A 14,509-nucleotide genomic window follows, 5' to 3' on the forward strand; every position below is an offset into this window, starting at 1 on the left:
ATGCAAAGGATAGGGTTGATTCCTGGTCAAGGAAGTTCCCACATGCCACGGAGCAACAAAGCCCCTTGTGCCACAAACTACTGAAGCACCTAGAGCTCATGTGCTGCAACATGAAGATCCAGCACGGCCAACAGATAAGTAGATAAATACATTTTTACAAAATCACAATGCAGCTTTTCAGCAAAGGCTATTGCTTTGCGCTTTGACACTAGCATTTCATATGGGATTTCAAATAAGTTGATTTGAGGAGAGAAGAGCCTCACCTGACTTCTTTGAGATTAACACAACGCTTTGGGGTCCTTTCCTAACTGTACAAATATTTCTTTGAGTCTCTGCTTTCAATTTCCTTGGGCCAGTTCTTGTCTGTGCCAAGAAGTGGAGTTGCTGGCTTGTATGATAATTGTAGGTTTAATTTCTTGAGGAACCACCATACTTTTTTCCATAGTGGCTTCACTATTTTTGCATTCCCACAAAAAGTGCACAGGGTTTCCAGTTTATCCACATTCACACCAACGCTTGTTATTTTCTGTTTTTTTTTTTTTTTAATGATAGCTTATCTTAATGCATATGAGTTGCTATTGCACTGTGGTTTGTGTGTGTGTATAGTCATCTTTATTATAGTTCATGAGTACATTAGAAACTGACATGGATTTCTTTATTAAGAAAGTAGATGGTTATGGACAGCTGCTTTCCACTTTTACTTGAGAATGGTAAAGAAGCCAATATTAGTGTCATTACATCAAGTTTTCACCTGATAGGAAACCTGAACAGGTCTCTTGGGTTTTCTAGGTCACTGTTATACTGTCCCCAGACCTCCCTGCACCCAAGTGTCTCTGGAATTCCCTGTACATTTCAAAAGGCACTTGGGCAACAGAACACTATTACTCTGCTTGCTTTTAAGGTGCAATTCCTGGGTTAAATATTGTGCATATACATCTCTTAATTGCCCAGGCTTATCTTCTAAATAATGCATTACTCATAAAACCATAACAAATTCAGTAAAGACTTTTTAAATGGTCCACATCAAAAATATTTAAAAATTTTTTTAAATTAAAAAAATTAAAAGTTTAAGATGGTAAACTTCATTCGATGTATATTTTACCACAATTTTAAAACCTCTTAGAAGGAAACATAAGAAAATCTTTAGTACCTTGGATTTGACAAAACAGTCTTAGATATGACATCAAAAGCACAAGTAACAACTAAAATATATAAATTGGACTTCATCAATATTTTTAAAAAGCTTATGTTTCAAAGGACACCAGAAATAAAATGAAAAAATGACTAATAGATTAGGGGAAAATAATTGCAAATCAAGTAAGACAGTACGTGTTGCAAGAGGGCATCAGAGGGCAGACACACTGAAACCATACTCACAGAAAACTAGTCAATCTAATCACACTAGGACCACAGCCTTGTCTAACTCAATGAAACTAAGCCATGCCCGTGGGGCAACCCAAGATGGGCGGGTCATGGTGGAGAGATCTGACAGAAGGTGGTCCACTGGAGAAGGGAATGGCAAACCACTTCAGTATTCTTGCCTTGAGAACCCCATGAACAGTACGAAAAGAATACATAAAGAACTCTAACAACTCAATTAAAAAAAAAAAAAAGAGCTCATTTAAAAATGCACAAAGGATCTGAGTAAATTTTTCCCCTGGGAAGACATACTAATAGCCAATTAAAGCATGAAAAGACCAAATACTATATAATTCCATTCATATGATATCCAGAACAATGGAATCTGAGGAGAAAGATGTTGATTAGCGGTTTCCTAGGGCTGGTGGAGAGGAAGGTTGACAGGCGGTAGGGGAGAAAAGCTAAAGAGTATGGGGTTTCTTTTTGAGATAATATTTCCATTTCAATTATATAATAAAAATGTTCTCAGTTTGGTTGTGGAGGTGGTTGCACACATTGTGAACAGACTAAAAATCATTAAATTGTATACTTTCATGGGTGAGTCATATGGTATGTGAACTATATCTTTCTAAAAGGATTTTTAAAAGAATAAAATGCTTCTTAAAATAATTAATTCTCAGCAAATATTTTTCAAAATCAAGAAAAAGAAACATTTTCCCACACTGGATTTTGGGGGAAAATACCTTATTTATAGTCTCTTTGTCAGATACAAGTGACACTATATTACCAACATTGCTGTTCAGCTGCTAAGTCATGTCCGACTCTTTGGGACCCCATGGACTGCGGCACGCTAGGCTTCCCTTCACCATCTCCTGGAGTTTGCTCAAACTCATGTCCATTGAGTCAGTGATGCCATCTAATCGTCTCATCCTCTGTCGCCCCCTTCTCCTCTTGCCCTCAATCTTTCCCACCATCAGGGTGTTTTCCAGTTTTTTCTGTATTGCTAATAAGGTTACTTATAAATTATATTTTCATTCCCCCTGTCAAATAGAATTGAGATTCAATAGTTAGAAGCTTACATTCATCGAGGAGTTCATGTGAGTGCTAGCTTCATTATCTGTTGGGAACTGATACATCTGGATGCCATTACTAATCAATTCATTCATTATCGCACACTTAAATGTCTGTAAATCACTTTTAGAAATTGCATCTGCTTTGGCAATCACTGGTATAATGTTCACCTATTAAGAAAGAAGCAAAGAAAAACTCACCATTGAGAATTAATTATTAAATGTTATTGTTACAGTGAAAACCTCACAATATCTGACAACACATTTTTGTAACCAAATAATCCCTAGCTTTCATGACTTCATAAAATTGCTTTCCAAAATCATCAGTATTTTTGAAGATCAAACTTTAATCAGAAATCAGGTTTAGAAGGCTCAGTTTTTTCTCTTCTCAAATTTTCTTACACTTCCAATGCATCTGGGTTTGGTAAAATGTAAATAGCGAAATGAAGTATGATAAATTTGATTTCTTATTTGATTGAGTACTAAAATGTCAGAAGAGACTTTTCATCAACACTGTAGAACAGATCAACTTTTTCCTTCTAATCATTTATTTGCACCATCTAAGGCCATTAAAATAGCGTTAACCCAGTTCCACCAGTGTCCTCATAAAAATGAGAAACTTGGACACGCGGAGACATCACATGTGTGTACAAACAAAAGATCGTGTGAGGTGACAGTGAGAAAGTGGCCATCTACTTCCTGAACTGAGAGGTTTCAGAAAAAACAAAACTTGGTGACACTTTCTGGAACTGTAAGAAAATAAATGTCTATTTTTAAATCACTTTCTATTGTTAAATCACTAAGTGACATTTTGTAATGGTATCTCTAGAAAATGCTTTAAAGGTTAACAGAAAAAATGATATATATTTGAAGTCACTCAGTTGTGTCCGACTCTTTGTGACCCCATGGACTGTAGCCTGCTAGGCTCCTCCGTCCATGGAATTTTCCAGGCAAGGTTACTGGAGTGGGTTGTCATTTCCTTCTCCAGGGGATCTTCCCAACCCAGGAATCGAACCCGGTCTTCTGCACTGAAGGCAGACTCTTTACCATCTGAGCCACTGGGGAAGTCAAGTTCTTGTGTGCAAATGCTTTCAAGATTTGCACTGTTTCTTAGGTTCAGTAGTTGTGGCGCATGGGCTTAGTTGCCCCACGGCACATGGGATCTTCCCGGACTAGAAATCGAACCCATGTCCTCTGCACCCACAGATGGATTCTGAATTACTGGACCACTAGGGAAGTTCAAGATTTGTATTGTTTAAAAATAAGTATCAAATCTTGCTGATGGATTTACCAAACGCACCTTGCTGTCAATGTTCTTCATGGTTAATATATCAAGAGACTTCAGAGAATGTCCTGTCGGTGAAATGAAGTAAAGGCACACATGGACGCGGGAATCACGGTAGTCACCTAAGGAACGTTTAATTTTCAATTCTTCTTGAAGATAGGACTCAAATTGAGCATCTAGGTAGTCAACAATTGGCTGGTAGCTGGAAAAAAAAAGATTATTCAAACATTTAACATAACAGATTAATATCATCTGATGCCTGTGATTTTATCATTTACTATATAGTGAATATGTGCACTCACTAATTGCCCTAGCAATTAAAATGTTCATAACATGTCCTTACAAAGATAACAATTATAAACCAATAAAAAGGCCCATTATTGGACTTGACTGGTGGTACAGTGGTTAAGAATCTGCTTACCAATGCAGGAGACATGGGTTAGAACCCTGGTCAAGGAAGATTCCACACGCTGAGGGTCAGCTAACCTTGTGCAGCGTAACTGCTGAGCCCACGCTCTAGGGCCGGTGTTCTGCAACGACTGAGTCTGAGTGCTGTGACTACTGAGCCCACACGCCTAGAGCCCATGCTCCACAACGAGAGAAGCCAACACCACCAGAAGCCTGTGACCACAGGAAGAGTACCCCCACCTGCCACAACTAGTGAAAGCCCATGGGCAGCAAGGAAGATACTCCACAGTCACAATGAATAATTTTTTTTAAGGACCCATTGTTTAGAGAAAAGGCAAAATGCTCTCTCAGTTCAGTGCAGTCCCAATTAGAATCCAAGTTTTTGCATGTATACATATATATAAGTGCAAAGAACCAAGAATGCTCAAGACATACTGAAAAAAAAAATGAAGAAGATATATTCTTCCTATATTAGAACTTACTGTGAAGCTAAAATCATTAATACAGCATGGTATCAGCATAAGGATAAACTGACTAAAGCACAAGATAATTTTTCGATGTGATACAACTGTTCTAGGTTCCAGATGAGGTGGTGGGTATACAGCTCAATGCATTCTTAAATGTAAGCCAGACACTATAAAACTCTCAGAGGAAAACAGGCAGAACACTCTTTGACAGAAATTGCAGCAAGATCTTTTTAGACCCACCAACTAAAGTAATGAAAATAAACACAAAAATAAACAAAGGGGACCTAATTAAACTTAAAAACTTTTGCACAGCCAAGGAAACCATAGACAAGACAAAAAAAAGACAACTCTCAGAATGGGAGAAAATATTTGCAAATGAAGCAACTGACAAGGGATCAATCTCCAAAATATGCAAACAGCTCATGTAGCTCAATATCAAAACAACAAACAACCCAATCAAAAAATGGGTAGAAGAACTAAGTAAACATTTCTCCAAAGAATACGTGCTGCTGCTGCTGCTGCTGCTAAGTCGCGTCAGTCATGTCCGACTCTGTGCGACCCCATAGACGGCAGCCCACCAGGCTCCGCCGTCCCTGGGATTCTCCAGGCAAGAACACTGGAGTGGGTTGCCATTTCCTTCTCCAATGCTTGAAAGTGAAAAGTGAAAGTGAAGTTGCTCAGTCGTGTCTGACTCTTCAAAACCCCATGGACTGTAGCCCACCAGGCTCCTCTGTCCATGGGATTTTCCAGGCAAGAGTACTGGAGTGGGGTCCATTGCCTTTTCCGAAAGAATACATACAGATGACCAAAAACATACAGATGACCAAAAACACATGAAAAGATGCTCAACATCATTAATTATTAGAGAAATGCAAATCAGTGAGGTATCACCTTACACTGGTTCAGAATGGCCATCATTAAAAAATCTACAAGCAATGAATTCTGGATAGGGTGTGGAAGAAAGGGAATCCTCTTACATCGTTGGAGGGAATGTAAATTGATACAGCCAGTATGGAGAAGTATGGAGGTTCCTTTAAAAATCTAAAAATAGAACTACCATATGACCCAACAATCCCACTCCTGGGCATATACCCAGAGAAAACCATAATTCCAAAAGATACATGCACCCCAGTGTTCACTGCAGCACTATATACAATAGCCAAGATATGGAAGCAACCTAAATGTTCATCAACAGAGGAATGGATAAAGATGTGGCATATATATAATGGAATACTACTCAGCCATAAAAAGAAATTGTGCCATTTGCAGAGGTGTGGATGGACCTAGAGACTGTCATATAGTGAAGTAAGTCAGAAAGAGAAAAACAAATATTGTATATTAACACATATATGTGGAATCTAGAAAAATGATACAGATGAATTTATTTGCAAATCAGAAATAGAGACACAGATGTAGAGAACAAATATATGGACACCAATGGGAGAAATGGAGGGGCAGGATGAACTGGAAGATTGAGATAGACATATATACACTTTGGAAGGAATGATGCTAAAGCTGAAACTCCAGTACTTTGGCCATCTCATGTGAAGAGTTGACTCATTGGAAAAGACTCTGATGTTGGGAGGGATTGGGGGCAAGAGGAGAAGGGGACGACAGAGGATGAGATGGCTGGATGGCATCACTGACTCAATGGATGTGAGTTTGAGTGAACTCCGGGAGTTGGTGATGGACAGGGAGGCCTGGCGTGCTGCGATTCATGGGGTCGCAAAGAGTCAGACACGACTGAGTGACGGATCTGATCTGATGTATAAAATGGATAACTAATGAGAATCTACTGTATAGCACAGGGAACCCTACTCAGTGCTCTGTGGTGACCTAAATAGGAAGGAAACCCAAAAAAGAGGGGTTGTATGTATGTGTTGGAGTAGGAAATGGCAACCCACTCCAGTATTCTTGCCTGGAAAATTCCATGAACAGAGGAACCTGGTGGGCTGCAGTCCATGGGTCGGAAAAAGTCAGACATGACTGAGCAAATGAGCACACAGCACATGTATGTGTATGGCTGATTCACTTTGCTGCACAATAGACACAAGTGCATCACTGTAAAACAACTATACTCCAATAAAATTGCTTTTTAAAAAGTTAAGGACAAAAAGTAAATTTTGCAAGCAGCAACAGAAAAGCAACTCATCACATATAAGGGAGCCCCCATAAGACCATGAGCCAATTTCTCAGCATAAAATTTGCAGGCTAGAAAAGAATGGGATAATACAGACAAAGTGATAAAAAGAAAAAACCTACCAACTGCCTTTTAGAAATGAAAGAAAAAAAAATACTTCCCAGACAAATAAATACTGAGGAAGTTTATCACCACTAAATTTGCCTTAAAAGAAATGCCACTAGATCTACTTGAAAAGAAATGCTAAAGGGAGTTATTCAAGTTGAAACAAGTGGACTCATTACAGTAACACAAAAGCACACAGGAGTATAAAACTCAATGGTAAAAGTCAATAAAGGTAAATATAGACAAATAGAAAATATTGTAACACTATAATGAAAAAGGCATGTGAATCACTTTTACCTGTAACATAGAAATAAAAAGAAAAAAGTATAAATAACTGTAAATACAAAAATCTTTGAATGGATGAACAACATAAAAATATGAAGCTTGATATCAAAAGTAAAGAACAGGTAAAACTGTAAAATTGTGCATGTGATTGAAGTTGTTGTAAGCTTAAAATAAACTGTTATAAAATGCTTTATATAAGCCTCATGATAATCACAAATAAAATACCTATAAAAGATACATAAAAGAAAAAGAGAAAGAAAGAAAACACATCACTACAAAAATCAACAAAATACAAAGAAACTAAAAAGAGGAAGTGAGGAACAAGGGGACTACAAGACAGAAAACATACAGCAAAATAATAATAGTAAGTCATTCCTTGTGAATAATTACTCATATACTATAGAGTATATACTATATATAATTATTTGAAAAGAGTGAAAAATGAAAGTCACATCTGACTCTTTGAGACCCTGAATTCTCCAGGCCAGAATACTGAAGTGGGTTGCCTTTCCCTTCTCCAGGGGATCTTCCCAACCCAGGAATCAAACCGAGGTCTCCGGTATTGTAGGCAGATTCTTTAACAGCTGAGCTACCAGGGAAGCCCATTTGAAAGGAGTAAACTTCCCAATCAAAAGACAAAGAGTGGCTGAATGGATTTAAAAAAAAAATCCAACTACATGCCATCTACAATAGACCCACTTTATTATTTTTTAATTGAAGTATAGTTGATTTATAATGTTGTGCTAATTTCTTCTGTACAGCAAAGTGATTAAATTTCATATATATTCTAGAACATTACTTTTTAATATATGGAGAAAAAAAGCAAATTCCTTGAAATAACAACTTTTAAAATTAAAATAAGAAAACACTCACCTGGCTTCCTTGTTTATTTGATCACCATAGCCCACTGTTTTCACAACAGTTAATTTCAACTGAACATTATTTTCCTGGAGTTCATACGTCTGAATTTTAAGTCCAACACTTGCGTAAAAATGTGAAGATTTTTTGTCTTTCAAATTAGTATTGAACAGTGTGTCAATCAAGGTTGATTTTCCAATTCCAGTTTCCCCTGTACAGAAACAGATACATCATAGGGGCATAAGATATCTGCAAAGTGACACCCTGTCCCCTCCCTAGAATGGTCCCAAATACTTCAAAGACTAGAATGTCCTTGAAATATATATGATACTTCTGACTTCATGCATCATTAACATAATATGGAAAGATAAAATACACAAAGGTGTATCAGATTTTGAAGAGCACTGAAACACTTAGATAAAAAATGTCTAAGGTGTTAGAGAAGACTCTTGAGAGTCCCTTGGACTGCAAGGAGATCCAACCAGTCCATTCTGAAGGAGATCAGCCCTGGGATTTCTTTGGAAAGAATGATGCTAAAGCTGAAACTCCAGTACTTTGGCCACCTCATGCAAAGAGTTGATTCATTGGAAAAGACTCTGATGCTGGGAGGGATTGGGGGCAGGAGGATAAGGGGACAACAGAGGATGAGATGGCTGGATGGCATCACTGACTCCATGGACATGAGTCGGAGTGAACTCTGGGAGTTGGTGATGGACAGGGAGGCCTGGCATGCTGCGATTCATAGGGTCGCAAAGAGTCGGACATGACTGAGCGACTGAACTGAACTGAACACGGCTAAGAAGATGCAAACCAATACAAACACAAAGACATAGTCCTAAAGAAACAGCACCAGTGTTATGCTGCTTAAAATAAGTTGAAATGAACAATTAAGAAATAATTCATGGGAGGGGTTTGGCACTTACCCACACAAAGAATATTAAAAAAGAATCCTTGTTGAACGGATTTGTCCACCAACTGATGAGCCAAACAATCAAAACCAAAATGGCCAAGCATATTTAAGCAACGTATATTATCTTCTTTTTGCTTAAAGAAAAAAACAATATTTTGATTAGATAGAAGATATCACTTGACAATGACTATATTAATATGTCAAAGAAATGGAATGATTATTATTTAAGAAATGATATCATTTCATATGATCATTCAAATGATCAAATATCATGTGATTATCATACTTCAGACAAGATGCAAATGAAGTAAATTTGTAAGAAGAGAGACCACAAACAGAAATATAGATTTTTGTCGTTTTTATAAATAGTAACATTATCTCTGTTTACACTCAAATAGACTATATTTCTAAGTTTAAAAGTAGGAAATTAAAGACATACCACAAGAAAGCCCAGTATATTACTCCACAATAATAAATTATTTTTGTGGAAAAAAGAAAACAACATTGTTTCATTCCATTCCAGTTTGGTAATATATTCAGGAGATCCAGTATATGTTAATATATGCAAGGAAATCAAACTTTATTTGAATTTTTAAAAAATAACTAAAAACCTTGACTTCATATTTGTGATATGCCTGAGAACTTATGTTGTATCAAGTTGTTAAAGGAATCCACTGCTAATAACACAAACCTAGAAACCCAGAAATCCATTAATAATGTATTTATTATATTTTATTATTTATATTTTATTTATTTATTATAATTTATTATACATAAATTTACCAATTTACCAAAATTTGATTATTTTTAAAAGTGAAAATAATTCAAAGAAGGCTTATTAATCTAACTAGTCTCAGCCCTGGATATCTCTCCCAAACAGCTAGAAATTTTCACAAATGCTTTATGCAGAAAAGTGTTTGCTGTAGCTCTCTAACATCCAAATATATGACTCCTTGTAATAGAATATCCAAGTAAATGATAATATATTTATTCACATACACACTGGGGCATTCTTCAGTCATTAGAGATATTTATAAAAATGCTTTAATAAATTGAAAAATACATGAAACTCTTTAAAGAGTAAGATATAAAATTGTGTGTACATGCCTAACTTTTGGTGTTAGCAGAGTAACTTAACAGCATTTTACCTTTCCTTGCATTAACAACGAGAACAACTGTTTGAAGGCACTGGAACAGAAAGAAAAGGAGGCAGAAACAAGAATAAATCAAATTGTGGAAACAAGTTAGCATAATAGGTGAAATTAGATTTATCCACATACTCCCGTGAAGTGACTCCCCAGTAAATAAGAAACTTGAAACGTAGAGCTCAAGCAGAGAGCAACAATCTTGAGCTGGGAAAGCTAAGGTTAGAATTTGGGGCTGCCAAAATACCAGGATACAGAGAAAGAAATCTTGGAAGAGCAAGCCACAGCATGGGGAGACCCAAATTTGCAGACTTTAGAACACTTGGCTGAGTCTCACTCCGTACGTGCAGGCGTGACTGTAAAGAGCCCAGTGGAAACTGAGAGAAGAATTGGCATTCTAAAAACGCTGAGCTCGTATCTTAAGAGTGGTATTGGGAAGACCCAAGGGGACAGAGTTTGGAGTTTAAGCTTCTTCCCAGTTAGACAAGTTTGATCAACACTTTAGATAAACACTTTGAACTTTTAATTTAAATTTGTAAAAGGACTTGCTATAGGATCAAGGATTATGTTCTAAGTCAAAGAGTTACTCCCAAGTCGAAGGGTACAATGAAGGTAAATCCACCTTTACAAAGAATATCGTGACTCAACAGGGTCCAAATGACTTGCCAGTAATCTAACTGCTAAAACAAATTCACTACTCTTTAGAGAAATATAATAATAGAATTTAGACTTTCTACAATGTATAATCAAAATTACTAGATATGAAGAAGCAGAAAAGAATTTCTCTCACAGCCAAGGACAAACACAATCAATAGAAACACCCACACAATGAGGAATTGGCAGATAAACACTGTAACTATTATGAACTTGTTTAAGAATCTACAGAAAAAGATGGGTACAATGGATTAAGTGATAGGTTATTTTATTTTATTTTTGGCCACATCACTTGGCATGTGGGATCTCGTTTCCTGACCAGGGATTGAACCCATACCCCTTGCATTGGAAGTGTGGAGTCTTAACTACTGGACCACCAGGGAATTCCCAATAGGTAATTTTAGATACACAAAAGATGATGATACACAAAAGTTGTTAGTTGAATTCAGTTCAGTCCAGTCACTCAGTCATGTCCGCCTCTTTGTGACCCCATGGACTGCAGCCTACTCAAACTCATGTTCATCGCATCAGTGATGCCATCCAACCATCTCATCCTCTGTCATCCCCTTCTCCTCCTGCTTTCAATCTTTCCCAGCACCAGGGTCTTTTCCAATGAGTTAGTTCTTCACATCAGGTAGCCAAAATATTGGAGTTTCAGCTTCAGCATCAGTCCTTCCAATGAATATTTAGGACTGATTTCATTTACAATGGACTGGTTGGATCTCCTTTCAGTCCAAGGGACTCTCAAGAGTCTTCTCCAACACCACAGTTCAAAAGCAACAATACTTCAGCGCTCAGCTTTAGTTGAATTAGTACATGCTAAACGAACAATTGGCACCCTGCTCCTATACTCTTGCCTGGAAAATCCCAGGGACGGAGGAGCCTGTTGGGCTGCAGTTCATGGGGTCACTAGGAGTCGGACACGACTGAGCTACTTCGCTTTCACTTTTCACTTTCATGCATTGGAGAAGGAAATGGCAACCCACTCTAGTGTTCTTGTCTGGAGAATCCCAGGGACGGGGAAGCCTGGTGGGCTGCTGTCTATGGGGTCGCACAGAGTCGGACACAACTGAAGCGACTTAGCAGCAGCAGCAGCAGCAGCAGCAAATGAACAATGAAGGGTAGGGATAGGACCCTACCAGGGTCCTATTTGGTCCCAATCAGGGATCCAGGCATCAACCAAGGATTAATTAATAAAAATTCCATGGGGATTTTTATATTTAAAGAGAGCATGTTGAGCAATACTAAACTGAAAATACAATCAAATGAGAAAAAATTTTAATTTGTTACTATTTGTGGGGTTTAATATATGTGGCAAATTCTGAGTTCTCTATTCAAAGAGAACATTCTGACCCATAGAATCTGAAGGTGATATGAAACAATAACAGATTTGGATGCTCTATTGTCCTCTCTGTCCTAGACTCCCTTGTGATAGGCTTCACTCATTTTAAAAACTGCAACTCAGGGAGGTACCAGATCAAAGTGTCCATAGAACAAAATATAGCCCATTTTCTTATCAGAAAAAGACCAGAGACCGTGGCCTCATTAGCACTGAGTTTTTACCCACAGAACAAGCAAAGTTCTGAATCATCACAATTACTTAACAAATGTCTTCTGTTAGGCTGAAAGTTCTTTTTTTATAATATATATTTTTATAAAATTCTGATATAATTTATATAGAAATTTTCAATATTTCAGTTTCTATTAATTTGGCATTTATGATCATGCAAATCTCTTTCTTGATTTCACCTTTGCATCATCTACAGTAAAGCAAATTAAGAAGGTATATAAAGTATACATAAGGTAAGTATATAAAAATATAAGGTTTAACCTACCATGAAAAGGATTATTTCATATGCAATCAAGTGAAGCTGAAATGCTAACCATGCATTATTTTAATTTCTCATGATAGCAAGGACATACAGACTACATCTAGAAAATGGGATACTGCATGCAAAGTCTGTAAATTACAAAGGACTCTACAAGCTCTGAGAAGCCCTGATGTTTACCCTGTAATGAATGAGCTTTTGCCCCAGTCATATGGGGAAAGGTAGCTGAATAAGAAAAGTCATTAGTCATTGTGAGCCTTTGGGACAGTCACTGATGCCTGTTTTCTCTTCTATAAAATGAGAACATTTGACCAGTTGAGCTTAAAATTCTTTCACACTTTAATGTTCTATAAGTCAGAGAGTTTTATTTATGAAGAGCAGATAATTTCAAGGAGAATAAAAGCCATGCAGAAAAAATTAAAATATTTATTAATATCATAATAAGAACCAAAATTTTAGAAAAGTCAATTTAAAAATATAGGAATTTGGAAGAAGGATAGATGACTGTTAATGTGGAGTAGGTAAAAATGATTTTAAAAGATGACGGACTGGCTCTTGAAAATAGGATAAGATTTGTATGGAGGAAGTAGATATTATGAGCAAGAGAGAAATATGGCAAATGAACAATGTACTATTTGTCCTTGTGTTGTAAAGAACTTGCCTACCTTAAGGAAAAGACTTCAATTGGGAAAACTGAAGAAAAAGACTTAAATTGGGAAGACTTAAAAGATAAAAAGGGCCCTAACAATAGGGAGTTTTTGGATATGAGGCTAAGGAATATGGATTTTATCGAATTAGTAATGGGCAGTGGCTGGAGATTTGAGTCAGAGAATAATAAAAGGAAGAAACATTTCAAAAAGATGAATGAGGCACTAGCATGCAAAGTAAACTGGAGAGGAAACTAGAGCCATGAGTTGGGAAGACCTTCCCTTATAAAAGTGAGTGGTAGGGCTTCCCTTGTGGTCTAGAGATTAAGAATCCACCTACCAATGCAGGGGACACAGGATCGATCCCTGGTCAAGGAATACCCCACATGCCTCGGGGCAACTAAGCCCGTATGCCACTTGCTTCTTTCTCTTTACGCTTTTAAACTATTTCTTCCTCTTTATGCTTTTAAACTACTGAGCCTGTGTGCTGCAACTACCGAAGCCCTTGTGCCTAGAGCCGTGCTCCACAACAAGAGAAACCACCACAATGAGAAGCCCATGCACCACAATTAGAGTGCAGCCCCAGCTCCCCGCAGCTAGAGACAGCCCACGTGTAGCAGTGAAGACAGCAATGCATCCAGAAGTAAATACAATTTTCTAAAATGAATGGTAATAAAATTACTAGTGTGAATGAAAAATATAGAGAATGAGGAGGCTTTCTGGGGGAAAAAAAAATCAAAAGAACTTGACCACTAATCAGGTATAGATACTATGACCAGTAATAGGAAAATCAGAAAATGAAGTTAGTACATTTTTGTGTGAGAACAAGATAAGTTTGAATTTTGAAATTTTAATTCTAAAGAAAGTATAGAAATATCCTGAAGGCGATTATATATATTTGAGCACAGTGGAGGCTTGAAGAAAGATAAAAAAGAACAAGAATGAGACATGGGAAAATGCCCACTCTCAGAAGGTAAAAAGAGAAGCCTAAAAAGAAGATGAAGAATGACCGGAGAGGAAGACAGAAAAAAGAATCAATATAGTGTTAACTATAAAAATATTGTGCTGCTGCTGCTGCTAAGTCGCTTCAATCATGTCCGACTCTGTGCGACCCCATAGATGGCAGCCCATCAGGCTCCCCCGTCCCTGGGATTCTCCAGGCAAGAACACTGGAGTGGGTTGCCATTTCCTTCTCCAATCCATGAAAGCGAAAAGTGAAAGTGAAGTTGCTCAGTCGCGTCGGACCCTCAGCGACCCCATGGACTGCAGCCTACCAGGCTCCTCCGTCCATGGGATTTTCCAGGCAAGAGTACTGGAGTGGGGTGCCATTGCCTTCTCAAAAAATAT

General features: G+C 37.5%; 1 protein-coding gene across 2 annotated transcripts in view; it reads right to left on the bottom strand.

Moving 5' to 3' along the window:
- Window positions 1-14,509, bottom strand: part of SEPTIN14 (septin 14) — a 36,439-nt gene that overhangs the window by 10,244 nt on the left and 11,686 nt on the right. For both annotated transcript variants that reach the window (XM_061401780.1, XM_061401781.1), the window contains exons 3-6: window positions 8,901-9,021; window positions 7,993-8,188; window positions 3,730-3,916; window positions 2,439-2,600 (exon numbers count right to left, since the gene is read on the bottom strand). In XM_061401780.1, coding sequence (XP_061257764.1) covers window positions 2,439-2,600; window positions 3,730-3,916; window positions 7,993-8,188; window positions 8,901-9,021 — 666 coding nt within the window. The remainder of the gene's footprint in view (window positions 1-2,438; window positions 2,601-3,729; window positions 3,917-7,992; window positions 8,189-8,900; window positions 9,022-14,509) is intronic.

Source organism: Bos javanicus, chromosome 25 (assembly GCF_032452875.1).
Source record: "Bos javanicus breed banteng chromosome 25, ARS-OSU_banteng_1.0, whole genome shotgun sequence".
NCBI classification, from domain to species: Eukaryota; Metazoa; Chordata; class Mammalia; order Artiodactyla; family Bovidae; genus Bos; species Bos javanicus.